General features: G+C 38.0%; 2 protein-coding genes across 6 annotated transcripts; one reads left to right on the forward strand and one right to left on the reverse strand.

Moving 5' to 3' along the window:
* The first annotated feature begins 554 nt into the window (after positions 1 to 554).
* LOC137065357 (uncharacterized) lies at positions 555 to 11,009 on the forward strand. Of its 3 annotated transcripts, XM_067436969.1 has the most exons (10): positions 555 to 941; positions 1,527 to 1,992; positions 2,952 to 3,117; positions 8,088 to 8,377; positions 8,573 to 8,711; positions 9,041 to 9,085; positions 9,566 to 9,607; positions 10,232 to 10,299; positions 10,605 to 10,648; positions 10,925 to 11,009. In XM_067436969.1, the coding sequence occupies exons 2-10, from the start codon at positions 1,780 to 1,782 to the stop codon at positions 10,983 to 10,985; spliced, it is 1,068 nt and encodes a 355-aa protein (XP_067293070.1). In that variant the 5' UTR covers positions 555 to 941; positions 1,527 to 1,779; the 3' UTR covers positions 10,986 to 11,009. The 3 variants fall into 3 exon arrangements, with proteins under 3 accessions (XP_067293070.1, XP_067293068.1, XP_067293069.1); XM_067436967.1 differs by having other exon boundaries at positions 8,088 to 8,711; XM_067436968.1 differs by lacking the exon at positions 10,232 to 10,299 and having other exon boundaries at positions 8,088 to 8,711.
* A 3,525-nt stretch (positions 11,010 to 14,534) lies between these two features.
* LOC137065329 (uncharacterized) lies at positions 14,535 to 23,618 on the reverse strand. 3 transcript variants are annotated; one of them, XM_067436946.1, is made up of 19 exons: positions 22,957 to 23,618; positions 22,024 to 22,150; positions 21,638 to 21,764; positions 21,284 to 21,376; positions 20,836 to 21,043; positions 20,421 to 20,590; positions 20,223 to 20,321; positions 19,656 to 19,888; positions 19,389 to 19,567; positions 19,222 to 19,315; positions 18,675 to 19,019; positions 18,362 to 18,479; positions 18,196 to 18,287; positions 17,973 to 18,090; positions 17,766 to 17,882; positions 17,132 to 17,323; positions 16,763 to 16,915; positions 15,812 to 16,008; positions 14,535 to 15,710 (listed from the first exon to the last, which is right to left on the reverse strand). In XM_067436946.1, exons 2-18 carry the CDS (start codon positions 22,123 to 22,125, stop codon positions 15,812 to 15,814), a joined length of 2,637 nt encoding a protein of 878 aa, XP_067293047.1. In that variant the 5' UTR covers positions 22,126 to 22,150; positions 22,957 to 23,618; the 3' UTR covers positions 14,535 to 15,710. The 3 variants fall into 3 exon arrangements, with proteins under 3 accessions (XP_067293047.1, XP_067293046.1, XP_067293048.1); XM_067436945.1 differs by having other exon boundaries at positions 22,024 to 22,371; XM_067436947.1 differs by lacking the exon at positions 14,535 to 15,710 and having other exon boundaries at positions 15,932 to 16,016; positions 22,024 to 23,618.
* Positions 23,619 to 23,625: the final 7 nt, after the last annotated feature.

A 23,625-nucleotide genomic window follows, 5' to 3' on the forward strand; every position in this document is an offset into this window, starting at 1 on the left:
TTCAAGGGTGAACTTTTGAACTTGTTTTTTGCATAAGAGTATTTGAACTTGAACTTTCTATATACGTATAGATTCCTATAAGAAATAGATTCCATCAGTAGTTGAAGGATGACTTTTTTGGAAAAAAAAGAAATCTGACCCTGGATCCGATAAACTTGAACTTTCTATACATAAACAATAGACTCCTTATATTATAATATTATAATTATTATTATCCTTATATTATAAACCATTGCACAGGGTATTCAATGCAATGCAAAAACACCTACTCTCAGTGCACAGCGAACGGCAGTTCGTGACATAATCACGAACTTTAATCTATTGATTCGTGTTCACGGACACGAATTTCCCTTTTTTTTCGTGTCACTACGCACGATTTTTAATCTAATGTATTTCAATGGGAAGAACATTTCGTGTCACTACGCACGATTTTTAATCTAAAGTATTTCAATGGGAAGTACAATTCGTGCATACTCCACGTTTTTCGTTCTGCATAGCACAGACGCTGTTTTTTTCAGTTTTTTTTTTTCTCATTTCTTATTCATTTTTAAAATTTAAGCGCTACATTACTCAACATTTATTCAGGAGATTTTATCCTGTTTGTTTGTTTTGTTTTTTGCTTCTAAATGTTGCTATTTTAATGTTGCCGTTTTTCCATCGGCTTGGTTTGTCAAATCTTACAGTAAATCTTACAGTACTCATGAGCCTTATCATCAACCGTTATGACCATATTTGTTTATTGTTTCTTCTTCGATTGTAAGAACGGGGATTCGTTTTGGATATTAATTAGATTAAAATAAATAAGTTTTAATGTAATTAATTAGTGGACGCCAGCATTACCCATGAGCCTTATCATCCGCTGCTATGGAGACGGAGCCAGTCAGCGTTGCCATTGGGTGATTTCTTCTGTGATCTCTCATTGCGCTCAAACCACTGTCCAGGTAAGTTATGAGTCTGAGAGGCTCGTAATTAATGATCATGTTTTTGCTATAATGTTATAATTGATGCTTTATTTGCCATTAGACTCACATGATTTACATGTTAGTGCAACGAAGTGCAAGCCCGACTAATGGTTTCCTCATTATAAGAAAAGAAAAGAAAAACTTGTGAAAATAGATTTGCTAAATGGCTAGCTAACTTCAACATAAGCTAATTCTAGTTATCTAAGTTAGACGATGTCATTTTATCTCGACTACTCATCGGGGTTCACCAACATCACTGTAATGTGCCAGTAATAACATTATTAGTTGGCCTAACCACGTTACTGCACATAACGTTGCCTTTAGATCTAGGGCGAGGAACCCCAGACTTACGTCACGCGCCTTTTAAAGACCTTTACGCGCCTTTTAATGACTTTTACGCGCCTTTAAACAGTTGAACAGGACATGGAAAACCGTGATTTTTTTTATTATATCCGTTTATCTTAAGTATTTATAAGGAAATGTGATTCTCTCACTATTGGGGTAAACATTATAAACCTTATATCAACATATCTACATAATTAACATTTTCTGTTCTTCCTGCAGATCCTTTTCAACTTCACCTGTCTATTATCACCACTATTGCACCTGATTTAAAAAAAAAACCAACGGCACTTTTAAGAGCCAACCTTCATCTCTTCTCATCTTTTCTATCTCTCATATTCTCACTATCTATATCTCCATCTTTCTCTCTAGTTTTATCTATTTCTTAACATTTCCTCTCTGTCTTCATTTGTCTACTTGTCTGTCTTATCCGTCTTTGTCAGTCTGTCTGTCTGTATCTGTCAGTTTTATTATAATGCCTGGGGGGTCTACGAAAAAGGTGTGTCCCTTTTGTCAGGGCATTTTATTTTGTGCACAAAAAATCTGCTCTCATTGTAAAAAGGAGCAGCCTCTGAAGCAGCGTCTCAAGAAGAAGCTTCAGAGGTTTGATGACAAGCGAGAAGAATGGGTTTGTGGTCACAAGAAGAACCACAACGTCGCATCCATCAAGGATGAAGCCATCCTCATGGTATGTACAATTTCTTACATGACATTACAGTGTCCCAGATCATCTAGGAAGTAAATTCAGTGTTACCATTTGTGATTTTGTTAGCATTCCAGTGCAAGGTCAGAAAGGCATTATTTTTGGCCAATATAGATCGTTAAATAAAAGTATCTTTGTTTAAATTGATATTTTGATAGATTTGAAATTTGTAAATTTAAAAGTGCAATTTAACACAATTTTTAAGTCAGATGTAATTGTGAACTTGTAAGAATGTAATTTATTGTTCTGTTTTTAGTTGTAATATAATTGTCAAGCACATCGTCACCTTACAGTCCTAAATTATCTACCGTAGCTGAGTTCATAACAAATACGGGCGGGCATTATGCAATATAATAATCAAACTTTCTTATCAAGTGAATGAGAAATAACAAATGGACTGCATTCATGCTGCTACATTCATACTGTACTACTCAAAGCACTTTACAATTACAAACGTCAACTTAAATTTATGTGCAGCATAGATTGCCACTGTCCAATTGCAGAGTGGTTACACAATCTTATCCATGTAGGTGACAAACCCAAGCTACTAATGTTGCAAAAGTTATATTGTACCCTCATGGTGTCAGATTGATCAATTTGCAGTTTTTCTATATAAGAGTTAGTGTTTGCCTCTACTTTATGAGCTTTTCCTGTTTGCACATACTTAGTTATACAAAAATTTACCTAATATCCTAATAAGTTTTGGCATAAAAGAAAAACTATCATTTTGACCCATAAAATGTATTGTTGGCTATTGCTAGGGCTGTGACGGTCGCCATGACCACCGTGCCACCGTCACAGCCCTAGCTATTGCCACAAATATACCTGTGCAACTTTTGACTTTTGTGGACCAGGGTCACATATTTTCTCAATAATGAATATACTTAGTTATTTTTGATGTTGTTTTACTATTACTTTAAACAGCATACACATTGTTATTGCAGCTTGAGAAACTTCATGCCATTGGATACAAGCCAGTTCTGCTTCTTGGAAAGGAGACCAAAAAAAAAGAACACAAGTGTGAAATATTAACCCCTCGCTGCACACTCTCCACCTATGCCCAGGACTACCTTCAGAAGATAGGTTCATTTTATGAATACCTTTGTGAAGGTGAGATGCATGCACTGTATTTTTAAAGTCAAAGTTCACAACTTGTGTTGAATGTGCCAAAGATTTTATCAATGTTTAAATCTTAAAGGGTGGCTCACCCTTAAAAATTTAATTTATTCAATGTTTAATATTACATTCAGTGTAATCCATGTGCATTTATGCTAGAACATTATGAGGACATTCATACATTATAATTATCTCACATAAATGCTGAACAAAATGGGACCATTATGAAGAAATGTTAAGATAAATTGATTAATCACTTTTTTTCTGCTGCTAAATGATTGTATGATCATAGGCTCCTCTATCTGTCGTCTCTATCAACACAGTGATGTCACATCACATGTCTTGTAGACGCAAATGGAAAGAATAATTTAAAATTTTCACAACTGACTAAAGCGATTTTTACAGGGACATAAACGAATTAGACCCATGAAATTTACAAAGACCCATTTTAGTCACTGAGTCAATGAATCAAATGATAATGAATCTCCATATACAAAACAAACAAAATTATATAAACAAAATTGAGGACAGTGCTGAAATGTAGAGCATTAATGGAAATTGCATAAAGACTAAAGCCCAAAGTAGTTTAGCGCACTACACACAGTCCAGTCTGAACTGAATAGTTTTACCCAGTCTGTAAACAAATATTACACTTGGTGTCATTCATTTTATAGATATTAATAATAATAATAATAATAATAAATTTTATTTATAATGCACTTTATATTAAACAAAATCTCAAAGTGCTACAGAATTTAAAAACAAAAACAAAACAATCAACAACAATAAATAAATAAAACCGAAAAATAAAATAAAATAAATTAAACAAGTAGCAAGTCAATTAAAAGTCAATTAAAAGCTCTGCTGAAAAGGTGGGTTTTAAGACCACGCTTAAAAGTATCTATAGTCTGTGGAGTCCGCAGGTGGTCAGGGAGAGCATTCCACAGACTGGGGGCTGAAGAGCAGAATGCCCGATCCCCCATAGTACGGAGATTGGCTGTGGGAGTTTTGAGGCGATACAGCGAAACAGAGCGGAGGTTACGAGTGGCTGTTTGTGTGGTGAGGAGTTCCTTGAGATAGGAGGGAGCATCACCATGGATGCACTGGTGGGTAAGGAGAGAGATCTTGTACTCGATCCTGAATGACACAGGAAGCCAGTGGAGTGATTTTAGAATGGGGGTGATGTGGTCGTATTTGCGCACCCTCATGAGAATCCTAGCAGCGCTGTTCTGAATACACTGCAGCCTCTGGAGATTTTTGCTAGGGATGCCAATAAGGAGCGCATTGCAGTAGTCCAGCCTGGAGGAGATAAAGGCATGGACAAGCTTCTCCGCATCAGCCAGCGATAGAATGGGACGAAGTTTGGCAATGTTTCTGAGGTGGAAGAAGGAGGTCTTACACAGGTGTTTGATGTGCGCTTCAAAAGTAAGCTGTGATTCCATTCTGACCCCCAGATTCGTGACTGAAGTGGAAAGAGGAATGACCTGATCAGAGAAAGCAATGCTGGTGATAACGGACTTCTGGACCTGAAGTGGAGTGCCGACTAGGATAGCTTCAGTTTTGGAGCTGTTTAGCTGCAGAAAGTTTTGCTTCATCCACGCCTTTATCTCATCCAGGCAAGTGATCAAAGTGGATGGTGTGAGGTCAGCAGAGGGAGATGAACTTGTCCTAAAGTAAAGTTGAGTGTCATCAGCATAGCAGTGAAAAGAAATCCCATGCCGGTTGATGAGACGGCCAAGGGGGAGCATGTAGAGTATGAACAGGGTGGGTCCGAGCACAGAGCCTTGAGGGACACCGCAGGTGACATTGTGTGACAGGGATGTAGCTTCTCCTAACGCGACATATTCAGTTCTCCCAGTGAGATAAGAAGAAAACCAGTTGTGGACCGAGTCAGAGAGACCAATGGTGGAATGTAAACGGTGAAGGAGGATGTTATGGTCAACTGTATCGAAAGCTGCAGTTAAGTCCAGGAGGATGAGAAGGGATGGGGAACCAGCATCTGCCGCCATCAAAAGATCGTTTGTGACCCTGACCAAAGCTGTTTCTGTGCTGTGTCCTGAGCGGAAACCAGACTGAAATTTCTCATAAAGATGGTTATGCTCCAAATGGACCTGAAGCTGTGCAGCAACAACTTTTTCCAGCACCTTAGAGAGGTATGGGAGGTTGGAGATGGGCCTGTAGTTGTCATTAACATCTGGGTCTAAAGTAGGTTTTTTCAGAAGTGGTCTGATGATAGCAGTTTTAAGAGATGAAGGAACATGGCCAGCCTGGAGGGAATTATTAATAATCTTGGTAATGAATGGACTTAAGACACTGAGGTTAGATTTTACCAAGGCTGTAGGAAAAGGATCCAGTGCACAGGTGGATGGTTTCATTTTTCTGATGATGTCCTCAACCTCGAGCTGTGTGATGATGGAGAAGCAGCAGAGATGTTGGAAGGTCCCTGGCTGTGGATCAACAGACGGGACAGGCAGAGCGGAGGTGCTAGATAGGAGCAAGTGGATGTTGTCTACTTTGTTCCTAAAAAAGGTCATGAACTTATTGCACCTCTCTTCTGTGGCTTCTGAAAAAGAGTGAGTTTGCGGTTTGAGGATGTGATTAATAGTGGAGAAAAGCTTCTTGGAGTTTCCAGGGTTATTGTTGATGATGCTAGAGTAGAACTGTGACTGAGCATCTCTTAAACACCTTGCGTAGGCCTTCTGATGATCTCTATAGGCTTGCCTATGAACAGTGAGTCCTGAGAGCTTGAGACGCCTCTCAAGTACACGCCCAACCGTCTTCATCTTCCGCAGTTCGCTGGTGTACCAGGGTGCTGAGCGCGAGAAGGTGACCATTCTAGTTATGACAGGTGCGTGAAGATCTAGAAGGCTGCTCAGAGACTTGTTGTAGAAGTCAACCGACTCAGAGACTGAGGAGAGATCAACAGAGGAGAATTGCTGAAGGTCTGTAGTTAAAGAGTCTTGGTTAATCTTTTTCAGGTTCCTGAAGCAAATTTGACGGGAATCTTTGGTAAGGGAAGAGGGGCGTGGCAGCTCCAATGAGATGGCCTGGTGGTCAGACACACCCAGATCATACACCAAGAGGTTTCTAATATGAGGAGAGTTGGAAATGACCAAGTCCAGAGTGTGCCCCCTAGAATGAGTGGGTCCATCCACATGCTGTTGGAGATTGAGGCAGTCCAATAATTGCAGAAACTCAGCTGCCAGGTGGCAGGAGGGGGTATCTACATGAATATTAAAATCTCCTAATATTAAAATGTTGGCAGAAGTAGAGCAGAGTGTTGTGAGAAAGTCATGCATCTCAGAGATAAAAACTGAATTTGTTTTTGGGGGCCGATAAATGAGCAGTATTGTCAACGAAAAAGGGGGTTTACATTTAAAAGCAAGGTATTCAAATGATGACACTGTGGGCAGAGGGAGAAAAGACAGCTCCAATGATTGTCTATGAATTACAGCTAAGCCACCACCACGACCAGTGTAGCGGGCTTTCTCCAGATAGCTGTAACCAGGAGGACAGGCATCATTAAGTGCTGCGTAAACTGCAGGCTGATGCCATGTTTCCATTAAGCACATAAGGTCTAATCTCTTATCAATGATGTGGTCTTGGATGAAAGATGACTTATTTGTGAGGGATTGTGCATTAAAAAGTTCTATTTTGAGCGTTGATGGGGTGGTGAATCTCGTTATTGGCCGTAAAACACTAAAATCCACTCCACGTTTTCTGTCATGCGCTGTGCTAAAAGATCTCGCGGTGTTTCCCGTGCAATCCAGTTTAGATTGGTGAGATCTCGCGGTGATTCCCGTGTTTCCCGTGTTGCCAAAACGGAGAGCAAAACTGTTGTGATGACGCGGCAGATGTGCGACGGAGGTCCAGATGGATGGTATGGCTGATGCAGAGTTTTCAGGCTGATGATAAACTAGCCCGCGACGAGAGCCTCTATGGATGTAACGCCGTCTGCGCAGAAGTCCAAGTTCCTTAATGACCGCGATGCACGCCGGAAATGTGCGGTCGTTGAAATTTAGCAGCTGTGGGATGGAATATTTAAGCTTCATGACGGCCGCTGGAAGGTTTTGACTAGCGCTATGCATTATAGAAACACAGAGCTGGAACACTGTCAGGCACAGCGAGATGATGGTCCATACCATAGCAGAGTGTATGCGGCAACTCCCAGCAATTCCAGCAAACAGCCGATGTTAGAAGAGATAGCAGGGGTGAGTAAAAGTCTTTGAAATTAGGAGAAAAACCGTAAAAATCCGTACAAAAAAGGTTTTAGATGTATAAAAGTCCTCTCCTGTCATGAGGGAGTCCATTCAAACTGCCAACTGTCAACAGCCAACTGTCAACAGCCGAGAAGAGTTATCCGAGACGATAAGAGCCAAGCAATATGTCCCAAAATTAGCACTGACTGAATGTACTAGTTACTGACAAAAAATAAAATTAAAATAAAGTTTATAATTAACGTATAAAAACTAAAATCATAATAATAAATATTATGAGCACTCAGTTTTTTTTCCTGCCTAAAATATATATTGTATTTGTTTATAGTATTAGAAAATCAATCAAATATAGATTTGCAGATATTAGCCTATTATTCTTAATGAAAATCACAACAACGAAAAAGTACAATGACAAACTCCCTTAAATAGACGCTTTTACATCATCATCTTGATCATCTTGTCATTTAGCTCCTTGCTCTCATGATAAATGAAATCTGCCTTCTGCTGCTGGTCTGTGTTGCCACTCTCATTCAGCTCACGCTGTAATTGTAGTGTTTGTTCTCTAACTAAACTATTTGACTTTATTACTATAAACAAATACAAAAAACAGTGGGAGCATGATGTAACCGGTGCTAAGCCTGAACAACAGGTACAGCGACTATCGCAGCAAGGCTAGTACAGTTCAAGCTCATGGTTAACCTCGATGTTTTAAGTAAGCAAAATACAACACTTGTTTAACTTGCACAGGCTGGACCCAGAATTCAAGTGGCAATGATGATCAGCTGATTACACTGCACCTCACACCCTGTAACCCATTGGAGAACACGAGCAACTGGGAGGAGGTGAGAGCCATGCAGGCGAGCTCTACGGAGGAGCAGGGGCAGGTGAAGCAGGCGAGCTCTACAGAGGCGAGCTCTACGGAGGAGCAGGGGCAGGTGAAGCAGGCGAGCTCTACAGAGGCGAGCTCTACGGAGGGGCAGGAGCAGGTGAAGCAGGCGAGCTCTACAGAGGCGAGCTCTACGGAGGGGCAGGAGCAGGTGAAGCAGGCGAGCTCTACAGAGGCGAGCTCTACGGAGGGGCAGGAGCAGGTGAAGCAGGCGAGCTCTACAGACGGGCAGGGGCAGGTGAAGCAGGCAAGCTCTACAGAGGGGCAGGAGCAGGTGAAGCAGGCGAGCTCTACAGAGGGGCAGGAGCAGGTGAAGCAGGCGAGCTCTACAGAGGGGCAGGGGCAGGTGAAGCAGGCGAGCTCTACAGACGGGCAGGGGCAGGTGAAGCAGGCGAGCTCTACAGAGGGGCAGGAGCAGGTGAAGCAGGCGAGCTCTACAGACGGGCAGGAGCAGGTGAAGCAGGCGAGCTCTATGGAAGGACAAGGTAATTAGGACAGATAAAAAGAGTTACCAATTGAAACATTACATTTCATTCTCACGACACCATTTTCCCTGAACAAGACAGCAAATTAAACAAATTGGGATTATCACAAACAGGATGGACAAAAGCTAGTTAATACGAGTTAATGCACCAACCTTAATTCACTCGCAATAGCAATACATGAACTTTACACCTATAAGAACTTGTACTGCAGCACTTTTGTAATGTTGTGATCTTCCAGTATTTAAAATAAGAAGACTTAAATAATAAGAAATAAAAATCTTTATTTGGTGAGTAATTTTCTTTCTCCAAACCTACAACTGTCTTCACAGGGTCAGCCTGGGACACAGTCAAGAGTCGCAAAAAGAGAAAGTCAGGTATGTAAATAATGTTTGTAGTGTAATTATTGGTGGTTAGTAACTCTTACCATAGCTCGTTTGTCAACCAGATTCTCTAAAGGAATTTAATTAATTAATTAATTAATTAGAATTTAAAGGGGATCTATTATGCTTGTTTCTAGTTCTATATTTGTATTCTGATAGTAGCTTTGCAGTTACAAAAAAATCTAATATCTTAAACTGGCCTTTATGCAGACCCTAAGTTCATCGTCTATCTGAAACAAGTTGTTTTAGACTAAGCATTCTAGAAGCCTACTACTAAAATGTGGAGCCAAATATAAACGGCTTGTTTGCACACACAATTACCGAAATAGAGAGCATGGTCTTTTCTCATATTTTGGGGGACTCTTAGAAGCACAAGGGACCCATATTTAGGTTGAAAAGACAATACAAAGTGCATCTTTTTTATTAATGATTTATTAATTTTTTCTGAGTGGATTGTAATCTTCTATCCCACAGAGGGACCAAGGAATATGCCTGACAAGAAAAAGCCCCAAAAGAGTAAGTCCATGTAAATCCAATGATTGATGCATCAGTGTGTTGACTGTGGCGAGGTGGACGAGCGAGACGAGGGCGTGATGACGAAAGAGCGTCACCTGCGAGCCACACCAGTCTCGAGTCCTCTCATGAGGGAGGACACACACACACACACACACACACACAAATCTAACTTTTTTCCAGACAAGCACATTTTTTACTCGGACAAGTGAATGACCATTTTACTTATCCGAAGGAGAGACAGGAGCATGCTTAATGTCGAGCCCTAAATTATATTTTAGATTTGAATGCACAATTGTTTTTTAAATAAATAAGAATTCAACACTTTGCATACATCTGTTATTTTGTCTATTATCTTTATTTAGTAAAGTCTGGTGCCTTTAGTCTCTTCAAGGAAGGTATACAGTTTATTATTAATTTAACAATAGTATCGGATCGGTATCAGGTATCGACAGATACACAAAGCCCAGGCATCGGTATCGGTATCGGGACTGAAAAAGTCGGATCGGTGCACCCCTAGTGATAAACATCACCTTACAAGTCTGGTCACTACTTAAGTCTTCATAGTTGTGTTTATTTTGTTCCTAATGTAAGAAATATTTGAAACATGTTTTTTGATGTTCACAGATTGCTCCTACCACACTCGCCTAGAAGCTTTCCCCATCAGGAGTGTAGTAAGAGAAAGAGTGAGAAAGGTTAGACAGTCATAAAAGAAATCCATAGTGTAGAGAGTATGCAGACTGTAATATAGAATTAAGAAGCTTCCTTGTGTTGTGGCAATACATACTATACACACACCATAATTGTTAGGTAGATACTTTTTATGTGTTTAGTCTTTTTGAATTACAGATTCGGAAGGATATTGTACTGTAAAAGTCATGATCAGATACTGTAAATATTAACAATGACCCACTGTATAAATGGAACTCAATGCCTATAGCCAAACACAATAGCCTTATGTTAAGAATGGAATTAACGTTTCTTTGTTTTTTCTTGGTAGGGCAAAGCAGAAATTTTGGTTGACTGGCAGCCCTGTCCAGTATGGTATGTACTCTTCTGTTTTTCTGCTTTATGAATGAATGCATGCATTGTTAATTTACTTTAACTTCGTTCATGTTTTTTGCTAAAATAATGTAGCAAATTGTTCTGTTTCATAAACTGTAGTGGTCCTTCATAATTGAATATTAAACACTGTTATACAAATAAAATACATGTTTTGTAATGTGTGCTTTACACTTTATGAAAATAATGATAAAAAAAGGTTTATGTTTGTAGGAAACAACAAACAAGTAACAGAAACTAAATCACTTCTGTTTTTAGTGGTGAAGAGTGGGCCCAATCCTGGCAGCCAAAGGATTTTCTCCAAATGAATGAAAATTAAATAAAATGTATGTTTTGAAAGCCATTTTGGTTTCTGCCTATTTATTATTAAATTGTTTCTGTGGTGCATTTGAAGTCATTTCTCATATTTATGTAAAGGTTAAAATCTCCAATAAATGTGACACATGGAGTTTAATCTCAAGTAGGCTTAAATAGAAATGTACTTAATCCAACTCCATTTCCTTTTCGGATGTTCTTCTGAAACATGTTTTTATATTTATAACATGATTATACATTGCACTATATGTTATTTTATTACAGTTGGCATATAACTTGATTTCATATTCTGTTGTCTTCTTTTAAAGTTAACCTCAGAGTTCACTGTTAAGAAATACAGCCGTATGGCTTATTTAACAATTATGAAATTATTTTGAAATTATTATGAAATTATTTTGAAATTAAAATTTGTGGTAGCATTTAATTATAAAGATAGGCCTGCCTATCTGGATAATGGTTATAGTTACTAGAATTTAACAGTTTTTGTCACTAGTTAAAAGACAGTTACTGATTTGTTGTGAAGGTCTTGATTGGAGAGGCTATCACACATTTTGGAAGTCTTCATAGGCCATAATTACAACAACAAAAAACACTGTTTGAAGGTTGGCATTACTCCCGCCGACATTGATCACTAATAACTATATATAATTAATAACTCGATTTTAATTTCTACAGTACTACTACCAGCTAAACGATTAGCAGACATCCTGACGATTTTTTCTTTTTTTTACCCTGATCATCTAAATGCAGTATTTTGGATGTTTCGGCTGTAGTAGATTGTTGATCACCGTAGTCCTGCTGTGGAAACAGGAAAAACTACAAGTATGGTGGCTCATTGATACGCTTTGTAATGAGTTCTATTGCGCCTCTCATGTGGGAATTGTAGTTATAAATACACTGGAGACGGCCCTGATACTTAGTTGTTCTAAAAATAGCAGTCAAATATCCCCGATGAACTGACATTTTCAGCGTTTTTTTCACCCTAATCGTCTAAAAGCATAACAATGTATGTTCTAGCTGTAAGAGATTTTTGATATATAAAGTAAATATACATTTTTAAAACCCTAACCCTAACCAAACTCAGGAAACTGGAAGAACTTCAAGTATGGCCGCTGATTTGGAGCTTAATAGGAAGTTTAATGGCGCGTCTCTACTGGTAATTGTAGTTTTTAAATACATTGGCATATTCTCCATAATTAGATGTTGGTAGGATTAAACAATGGGCATTCCTAAGGGTTTTAGGGGGTGGGAAAGACATTGGTGTTATCAGATTGTAAAAACATTATTTTTAAATGGGTGAAAATTGCTTGTGGGCTATTTTTGATAGTGCCCAAAGTTGGTGCCAAATAGTGACTAATACTCACATGATAGCTGAGGTCTGAAACTCTCTATAACATTTGTCCCATGTCTGGAGACCTTCTTGTTGCTGGATTATAAGCCTTCAAACATGGTCCAATGTCAAGGTTCAAATGTCAGTATTCAGAAATCAGAAGCCATGAATAATCTTCATACTGACATATGTTATTCTCCAGATCAAGACCTTTCCAATGATGTATTTGGTTTAGCTCTAAGACAAAGTTTTAATTGTATCATTTCATTGACACCTGTCCCGGGTCTATAGATTCAGAGAGCACTCTGAAGGCCCAGTATAATGAAGCTTTGTGTTTGTTTGTTTTTTTGTTTTGTTTTTTCTTGTTACATGGAATTAATGACCCAAGTTAGTCAAACCAAAGTTTATAAAATGACAGAATCTGTTTTATTACCCAATACATTTGGTTTTGTTCTATGACAATGTTGTAATTCTCAGTTTCATGGATAGAACTTTGCCCAAGCATAGCTTCACAGACATGGCCTAATTATTAACCTTATTTTCATGATGGCATGCAAGATCTGTTTTCAGCCCTAACCCAAGTACTTCAGTCCTTCCCCCATGTCTGTAGTAATGCACTGGATGGTCATTTAAAAAGGTGATTTATTTTGGTGACTATTTCTGCAAGTTTTTTTTAAATGATAAACCCCAAGGGATGATTCATTTAGTTTTCAATGGAGTCCTTACCACATAATAACTAATGTACATGAAGCAAAACAGACATAACAATAGAAATACACTCACACATACACAGACTAAAACCTGGCCATCCACATGATGTAAAAGAAAACGTGATTCATCAGATCAGACCACCTTCTTCCATTGCTCCGTGGACCAGTTCTGATGCTTACATGCCACTGTTGGCACTTTCGGGGGTGGACAGGGATGAGCTGTGGGCACCCTAAATGGTCAGCAGCTATGCAGCCCCATATGCAACAAACTGCAATGCACTGTGTATTCTGACACATGTCTATCAGAACCAGCATTAACTTCTTGAGCAGTTTGATCTCCAATAGCTCGTCTGTTTGATCGGACCACACGGGCCAGCCTTCGCTCCCCATGTGCATCAATGAGCCTTGGCCGCCCATGACCCTGTGGCCGGTTCTCCACTGTTCCTTCCTTGGAGCATTTTTGATAGATACTGACCACTGCAGACTGGGAACAGCCCACAAGAGCCACAGTTTTGGAGATGCTCTGACCCAGTCATCTAGACATCACAATTTGGCCCTTGTTAAACTTGCTCAAATCCTTACGCTTGCCCATTTTTCCTGCTTGTAACACATCAACTGTGAGGAAAAAAATGTTCACTTGCTGCCTAATATATCCCACCCAGTAACAGGAACCGTGATGAAGACATACTCAGTTATTCACTTCACCTGTCAGTGGTCATAATGTTATGCCTGATCGGTATATTCAAGTTCAAGTTCAAGAGTTTTTATTTGTCACATACACAGTTATACAGAATACAACCGGCAGTGAAATGTAAATGTTGTTGGAAATGAGGCCCAGGACAACAGTATCATCCGCAAACTTGATGACAGAGGTGGAGCTGTATGTGGACAAACAGTCATGCGTGTAGAGCAGGGGACTGAGGACACAGCCCTGTGGAGCTCCCACACTCACGGTGATGGAGGTGGAGGTGAACTGTCCTACTCTCACCACCTGAGGTCTGCCAGTGAGGAAATCTTCAATCCTGTGAGAGAGAAGAATTCAGTCCCGAGATCCAGGAGTTTGTTAGTTAGCTTAATGGGAACTATGGTGTTAAAGGCTGAACTATAGTCAATAAATAGCAGACCAGATATAGGTATATATCTTAATATTACATTATCTTAATTTTAAAAACATTAAAGGCTCATCTTTGAAAAATACTTTATTTTTTGTCTTTCACAAAAATACATCAAAGCTTATTCAAACAAGCCACCAGGCTGTATTTAATAACACTGGACAATGAGGTCAAGTCACCTTGTAAAGCACAAACAGAACAAGGAATCAAGTTATATCAACTGTAAAAATGTACAATATAAAGTATAATCATAACACATAAAACTGTATTTTTCTGTTAAATACTATCTAATGCATTATACAAGTACTTAATGTATGTGTTAGTTAAATTTCCTGTAACAATGTACAATGTGTTTGAAAGGACAAAACTGACAGTGACAGATAAATTGTCAACAAATTAACCATTTTGAAGAAAGAATTTTTTATTCATGATGTTTATTTTCAATGGTACAGTTATATAAAGCTACATAACAGTTATATCCTATAAAACACTCAATCAACACCCCTCTGGGGGGAAAAAGCAAAGATCCTACGCTGCTGCTGCACTGAAGAATAAGTGAATGTGGGGAAATGCAAGTAATTATAGAGGAAGGGTCATAAGTAGGGCTACACAATTTGGGGCAAATATCTAATTGTGATTTTTCTGGTTAAAATTGCGATTGCCATTTTTGCAAATGAAATGTGTGTGTATATAACATTTTGTGTTTACAGTGGGTACGGAAAGTATTCAGACCCCTTACATTTTTCCCTGTTTGTTATATTGCAGCCATTTGCTAAAATCATTTTTTTTTTTCTCATTAATGTACAAACAGCACACGATATTGACAGAAAAACACAGAATTGTTGACATTTTTGCAGATTTATTAAACAAGAAAAACTGAAATATCACATTTCCTAAGTATTCAGACCCTTTGCTCAGCATTTAGAAGCACCTTTTGATCTAATACAGCCATGAGTCTTTTTTGTAACCGTGGCCAGATCTGTGCCTTGCCTGTAACGTCTTCTATACAGGTGTGTGGCTTTCCTAATCAAGTCCAATCAGTATAATCAAACACAGCTGGACTTAAATGAAGGTTTAGAACCATCTCAAGGATGAGCAGAAGAAATGGACAGCACCTGAGTTAAATATATGTGTCACAGCAAAGGGTCTGAATACTTAGGACCATGTAATATTTCAGTTTGAATGATGACAAAATGTTTTTCTGTCAATATGGGGTGCTGTGTGTACATTAATGAGAAAACAAATTAACTGAAATGATTTTAGCAAATGGCTGCAATATAACAAAGAGTGAAAAAATGTAAGGGGGTCTAAATACTTTCCGTACCCACTGTATATATTAACATGACTAATAATAATAATAATCAGCAAATTACTTAGAAATCTGAGATTGGTGCATCTATACTGAGAGGTTTGTGCATCTTCAAGGAGGATTAATGTGCTTGCTAAATTGACAGTTTGAATTTTTGACAATATAGAATGCATAAAGATTTTGATGTGGTTAATCAGTCAGCATACTAATAATACACAGATATAGGGCAAGTCCATTTCCTCCAACAGTCCATTTGTGCATCTTCCATCTAGGGAAATGGAGAAAAAAAGTTTTAGTTTTATTTGTTTTAGAAGCAACAAGGTGTGTAAAGCATTAATAAATACACTTATTTAATAAATTAATAAATACCTAAATTGTGTTTTCCTCTTCATCCTCACTGGTGTCTGGACTACTGAGGCCACTTTCATCTTCCTCTTCAACATGTAGAAGGACAGAGGCCTCAGGACCTAAAGCAGTCTTGTACTGTTGAAGGACCACTTGCATCCTTTCTGACACCTCTGACAGTCTTCTTCTTAAGAGACAGCAAAGTCCCTCATTTCCCTTGTCTATATGTCTCAAAATAAATAAAAAAATACATTAAAGACAAACTACATATTACGATAGCTTTATAAGGCCAAAGAACTTCAATGGAGTAAAAAGATTTCACCGATTCAAATATACATGCCAGGCTGGTTGGCATTTGTATGTGCATACTATGGCTGCCCTAGTACCAGGCTAGCTTCTGCATAAACTGACTTGAGGCAACATGATTGCTCACTGAGGTAACTTTATGGAGCTAGGTCTAAATAAGTAGAAAAGTGTTTTGTTTTTCACCCAATGTCTGATAGCTGTTTTTAAATTAACACTAAATTAAAAAATAACATTTTAAATGAACAAAAACAATTTAAATTAATAGTTTTCATCTTTACTACAGTTGTGCTAAAGTAACACGTTGTGTAACATTCATGGAGTTACATCAGGAAAAAGGTGCTTGATGATGATAACCAGCTAGGTTTTCTATGTTGACTGGAGGAGATAAAATAAGATTAATCTTGATGTTATGCTAACCCCATGTAACATATCAGGACAGAAATTCCAATGTTAAAAATGATTTAGTTAATTTCTACTTTCATGTAACAGCCAAAGTACAACAAATTTGCCCATACTGCATCTCAAACAACTGTGACACTTTAAAGCCTTACTGACTTATTACAATAGCGAACAACTCCACCCAAGTTCTTTGACTAAGACTGATATGGTTTATTTAAAAAAACATCTTGAAATTAATACTTTAAATGGACAGCTTTTTATTCAACTTACCCTCCTCAGCCAACTTGTTCTTGAGAACCACCGTCAGGCTCTGCAACCATGTGCAGTGTTGTGCCATCTCCAACACCAAAACCCTTGTTTCCTCTTGCAGTCGCATTGTCAACATCACTTGGTCATGCAGTTGTTTCTTGGTTGAAATGTTTGCTAAGAATCAATAACAATTATATGTATACATTAGACAATCTTGCATTGCATTGCAATGTTTCTTAACAAACAAACAAACGTACTTTTTTTAATAAGAAAATACACATATAAAACTAATTAATATTACAACACTCAATGTTACACGCCTGCCTATGTTCAGTATACTGTAGCAGAACTGTAAATAAATTACTGTGAAGCATCTGAAAACTGACATACCACTGCCATGAACCTCCCACGGCCATATTTGACACACAGTGCTCTCTCCAGTAAGGGAATGCTCCACCACAGCTATGTCAATGTTTGTGGCAGAGTCTAGTACATGATCATTGTATTTCTGTATCTCCTGAAGAAGGAGCTTTTTGTCTTCTGCCAGCTTCCTTCGAAGGCGATGGCGAATCTTGCTGCTGTCTAAACACATGAAGTATAGGGGTAAAGGTTTGTGATTTAACTGTTCAGCAAAAAAAAATTGCACCCAAAAAGTGAAAGCAAAGCTGCAGCTATTGAAGTATGTAAAAATTATAAATTAGATTGACAAACAGGTAATTCAGAGGTTCAGTGTATAACATTTAGGGGATCTATTGGTAGGAATGGAATACAGCACTATATATATGTATAATATATAAGCCCATATATGATTACTTTAGAATGGGTTTTTAATCTAAAGATTAATCTAATCTTCAGAGCACCAGCCTGTGTGTTTTCAAGCAATTCTGAAGAGCTTGGTTAGCTGCTTCAGGTTTGTTTGATTAGGGTTGCAACTAAACTCTGCAGGGCAGTGGTTGTCTTTGTTAGTTGAGTAGGATGCATATAGTAGCTTGAATTTTCAACCTATTTTATAATATAGTTATACCATTCTGACGGTAGAGGGTTTGTTTCCGCTGCCTCACACTAAGGTAAAGCCCCTCAATTGACTGCTGAAGTCCTCTGTGTGCGGTGACTTGACTGGCATGAGATGTATCTGGTGTCTCTGTAGAAGTAATAGTGAAAGCAAATCCACTGTTTCAGATAGTAATGGAAAAGGATATTTGTTGTTTTTATTGTATCTGGTCATGCTTACCACCAGCTGCCCATTCCTTTACATCAGAAAGCCACTGTGACACCACTTCATCTGTGCAGTGTAGCTCTGTTTTTAGCTCTGACAGCCTTGCAGTCTCATTCTGTAGTCTTCGACAAGTCTGATAAACAGTGTTATACAATAATCAGGATTAAAACTTTGTGTGATTAACAACAGGCCAAGTGCACACAAAAAGAACACACAGAACTATTTATAAGAGACTTACCTTCACATATCTTGTGGATAGTGCCTGATGTAGAGAGAGGCTTTTTTTGTGGTTCCACCCCATAGCGTGTAGTGTAAGCATGTCCACCCGTGCTGTTGAAAGCAAATAATGAGATTACACTTAATCTATAAAAAGTATGCAGGAATATTGCAAACACTCTGATCACCTGCTTTGGACATATATTTGGTTGTCAGGGCGCAACGTGAGAGGTAGCTGTTCACTTGCTCCACCTCCTCACCAGCGGTTGTCCCTGCTCCTTCCTGGTTCTTACCACTCCATTTAATCTGTTAGTAAAGGGTGGAAGAAATTCAATTCAATTTTATTTAATTTATATACAGTAGCCCAGTATAACAACTTAAAGGGCTTTAAAATCTGTACAAGAAATGGTTATACAAAAAGGATACATAGAATAGTGTAGCTCTTCATAGTTTTTTTTCTTCATTACAAATGTACATATAATGCAAAAATATTATACATACCTCACACTTAGTAGCATGGGCTCGAGCATGCATAACACTTAGAAACGGTTTCATCGTGGTCAGCTCCTGAAGAGCAGGAAGGACACCAGCAACTTTCTGCAAGTATGGCCAATATTTGCAGGCCACATCCATCGCAAAGAATTGCGCCCTGGCTGGCATGAGCTCCTTTTGAAGGTACAGAGGGTAGGCAAATATCTCCCCTCTGTACATATTAAGGGCTTTTAGGAGGAATCCGTGGCGACACACAGCAACCTCCATCCCCTCTTCATCCAATTTAGAAGCCCTCCTTGAAGTCTCCCTCGCTGCTGTCCACTGGGAGTCCCCACATGTGCCTCTTCCTTGTGTCTATGACACATAACACACACAACAAATCAATTATAAATGTTGTAGATATTTTATATACAATATATTATTGCATTTATTCTCTCAATTTGATTTTGGAGTAGTAGTTAGTTGGCAGAAGTAGTTGAAGTGGGGGGAAATCAAGGTCGGACATAAATGGCTATTTTTTTAACAACTGTTTTTCTCAAGTTATGATTAAACTTGCATTTCTCACTGCTTTCTGTACGGTGTCAACAAATCTAGACACCGCACTGTCTTCAGCCACAAAGAGCCCCTCAAAAAAGCCAGAATCATCAGAGCTGAAGAAGAAGAAAAAATCCATTAATTAAATATTTAAAAAACAATAATAAAAAACACTGGAACAAAGACCACCTTCCGTTTCGGCGAAAGCGATATAGCTTTCTGTTTCCGTCTGCTGAAACAGCCAACATTTCTGGCGTGCAGGCTGGGCAGGTGAAAGGAGCACTACAGCAGAGCTGGTCTTCCTCAAAAGTTGTATAGGAAAACTCTAAGAAGCTGCGCTGCAGTGCATCGCCGTTGATATTTCCAGACTGAAAGAAATATAGAGTGAAATAGTATTTGTGATGTTGTCTACTTATGGAAAGAATTTTATAATATGGTAAAAACAATTACACTTACTCTTCCTCCACACTTGGTGCGATGCTCCAGCAGCTTTGCGAAGGCTTGTCTGGAGAATCCAGGAGCTATGACCTTTAGTTCCTGAAAGGAGCTCAGGAGGTCAAGAGTATACAGCGTGGAATTGTTTACAGAGGCTGGCCAATATCCACTCCTAAGTAGGTCCTTCAAATCAGGGTACCACTGCTGCTGGCATGTTTGACATATGTATAGTGGCTGATGCAACTCAAAACGCCCTAGGAACAAAAAAAGTCAATTAAAAAAATTATAAATACACATTTACCACATACTTTATTTTACAACAGTTAGTTCATTCTGCCCATCCAACAGTTACTTCATTTTTGTGCATGATTGAGATACACTGAACAAGTTGCTGCCAGAAGAATTGTGTGATAACTTTATGATGTCTGTTTCATCTGTACCATCTGAATGAGCTTTTATTAGTGTTTATGCAGGCGCAGTGAAGCGAATTTTGGTTTTCTGACGTTTCAGTGGGGAAACTTAGAAATTTAGACATAATTTCAAAAATCGAATCTACAACAGAAATTTAAATAGTTTTTATTTTTTTACCATTGATGGTAATTAAAATCACTGGTTTGCCTGGAACCAAGGTGAAGTTTGAGCCTTCACAGGAGCAGACTGACATCTTTACAGTCGGCAAAATGCAAGCTGGCAAAAAGAAAGAAAACCACTCATTTAGATAGATTATTTTTAACTGGTTGCAGACACACATGAACAGCAAAATTAGGGCTATTTGAGAGAACGTACCTTGCTCATGGATGCAATATCCAGCTTCCCCTTTAATGACACAAGAGGTTGGAGGAATGGCTTCAAAAAACCCATTAATCACACATTCCCTGTTGTGGAGTGGCTGTTTTTTGTGATGCAATACATCACAGTCCCCACAGAACCACTCCTCAGGAAGACACTCTCTGCACCTAGGGAGAAAATAGAACAATATTATAATATAATATAAATACAATATTAAATAAATACAATATATAAAATAAATACAATATTTATTTGAAATAATATTTCAAATAAATAACTCATATCAAATACAATAAACTCAATTTAAGCTATTCCAAAATTAGTTAAGATACTAGGTTTGAAATTCCTTTATAGGAGTGCATAGGGGCTCAGTGTTTAGCACAGTTAAAGTTTAACATTAATGAAAACCAACCTAATAACAGCAGGCTCGTGGCAAAGCCAACACAAGGGATGACCAACAGCCTCTTTTGCAATAAGGCATTTTAGGTTGTATGGTCTTGCTTCTTTCCAGCGCTCTGAGGCTTTCTGCTGTCGAAAAGACCATGATGAAGCAGAGCTTCTTTGAGGCTCAGCAGAAGGACATGATGCCAAAAAATAAGACAACCTCTTCATATTTTTTTCTGTAAAGAAAATACAAAATAAAGTAGTAAAGGACTATTTAGATGAGGACCAGTTACAAGTCAACTGATCAATATTTAGAATAAACATGCCATTTCATGATTCCCAAATATTGGCCCAAATATTTACTAAATTGTGTCTTTAATCCATCTACTGGACTGTCCGTTTTGTCTAAGGGGTTTTTCTTTAAATATACATGGATTTAAAAAAAAATAAAACTTAAATTCATCCCTGTGACTTACCAAATTCCTCTTGAGGATTTAATTTTGCAGAGGGTACAGTAAGTGGAACCTCCACACTGGGTGACAGGGAGCACTCAGCTGTGGGGTATGTGACTGTAAAACAGTACATAAAATAATTAGGCTATCACTGCATTCATGTCTTCTTTTTCCAACCTATATATACTGAACAATTTATGAAATCAGACATATTGCTAATAAGTACTTGGTATTGTCTTTTACTATAGTGCCACTGAATGGTTTATCTACATTTTAATGTCTTTTTAGATATTGGAATATTTTAAACTCCCAACAAGCAATTAGTGTTCTAATTTGAGTTGGTAAATTCCTACAAATGTCAAATAATTTAAATATAACCTGTAGATGAGGCTTGGCGTCGCCCTCCTCGCCTCCCCCTTGGTTTACCACGTCCTACAAAGTCCCTTTTAGAGGTCTGTGGAGGATCTTCTCCAGAGAGTGCGTGTTTCCTCTCCACAGCTGCTCTCTGTGTGTTGGGAGTAAATATTTATTGTAAGATTATTAAATATATATATATATATATATATATATATATATATATATATATATATATATATATATATATATATATATATATATATATATATATATATATATTGTTTTATTACTGGAACCAAAGGACAGGTAACTAGTGAAACTAATGAAAACTCAACATAGTGTGTTAGTAAGATGTTGAACGACTTATGTCACAGTATGAAATGATTAAGGTATATAAAAACTCTAACCCTGGCTTCAGCTAGAATGTGGTCATGTTTTATTTCAAGAGCCATGCGTCTGCCCTCTTGGTAGTGGGGATCCTGTGAATCCAGTTTATGCTTGGTGGCCATTGCAACGTAGACAGATACAGACAGACTGACAAAGACGGATAAGACAGACAAGTAGACAAATGAAGACAGAGAGGAAATGTTAAGAAATAGATAAAACTAGAGAGAAAGATGGAGATATAGATAGTGAGAATATGAGAGATAGAAAAGATGAGAAGAGATGAAGGTTGGCTCTTAAAAGTGCCGTTGGTTTTTTTTTTAAATCAGGTGCAATAGTGGTGATAATAGACAGGTGAAGTTGAAAAGGATCTGCAGGAAGAACATAAAATGTTAATTATGTAGATATGTTGATATAAGGTTTATAATGTTTACCCCAATAGTGAGAGAATCACATTTCCTTATAAATACTTAAGATAAACGGATATAATAAAAAAAATCACGGTTTTCCATGTCCTGTTCAACTGTTTAAAGGCGCGTAAAAGTCATTAAAAGGCGCGTAAAGGTCTTTAAAAGGCGCGTGACGTAAGTCTGGGGTTCCTCGCCCTAGATCTAAAGGCAACGTTATGTGCAGTAACGTGGTTAGGCCAACTAATAATGTTATTACTGGCACATTACAGTGATGTTGGTGAACCCCGATGAGTAGTCGAGATAAAATGACATCGTCTAACTTAGATAACTAGAATTAGCTTATGTTGAAGTTAGCTAGCCATTTAGCAAATCTATTTTCACAAGTTTTTCTTTTCTTTTCTTATAATGAGGAAACCATTAGTCGGGCTTGCACTTCGTTGCACTAACATGTAAATCATGTGAGTCTAATGGCAAATAAAGCATCAATTATAACATTATAGCAAAAACATGATCATTAATTACGAGCCTCTCAGACTCATAACTTACCTGGACAGTGGTTTGAGCGCAATGAGAGATCACAGAAGAAATCACCCAATGGCAACGCTGACTGGCTCCGTCTCCATAGCAGCGGATGATAAGGCTCATGGGTAATGCTGGCGTCCACTAATTAATTACATTAAAACTTATTTATTTTAATCTAATTAATATCCAAAACGAATCCCCGTTCTTACAATCGAAGAAGAAACAATAAACAAATATGGTCATAACGGTTGATGATAAGGCTCATGAGTACTGTAAGATTTACTGTAAGATTTGACAAACCAAGCCGATGGAAAAACGGCAACATTAAAATAGCAACATTTAGAAGCAAAAAACAAAACAAACAAACAGGATAAAATCTCCTGAATAAATGTTGAGTAATGTAGCGCTTAAATTTTAAAAATGAATAAGAAATGAGAAAAAAAAAACCTGAAAAAAACAGCGTCTGTGCTATGCAGAACGAAAAACGTGGAGTATGCACGAATTGTACTTCCCATTGAAATACTTTAGATTAAAAATCGTGCGTAGTGACACGAAATGTTCTTCCCATTGAAATACATTAGATTAAAAATCGTGCGTAGTGACACGAAAAAAAAGGGAAATTCGTGTCCGTGAACACGAATCAATAGATTAAAGTTCGTGATTATGTCACGAACTGCCGTGAGACTGGGTTGT

This window comes from Pseudorasbora parva, chromosome 25 (assembly GCF_024679245.1).
Source record: "Pseudorasbora parva isolate DD20220531a chromosome 25, ASM2467924v1, whole genome shotgun sequence".
NCBI classification, from domain to species: domain Eukaryota; kingdom Metazoa; phylum Chordata; class Actinopteri; order Cypriniformes; family Gobionidae; genus Pseudorasbora; species Pseudorasbora parva.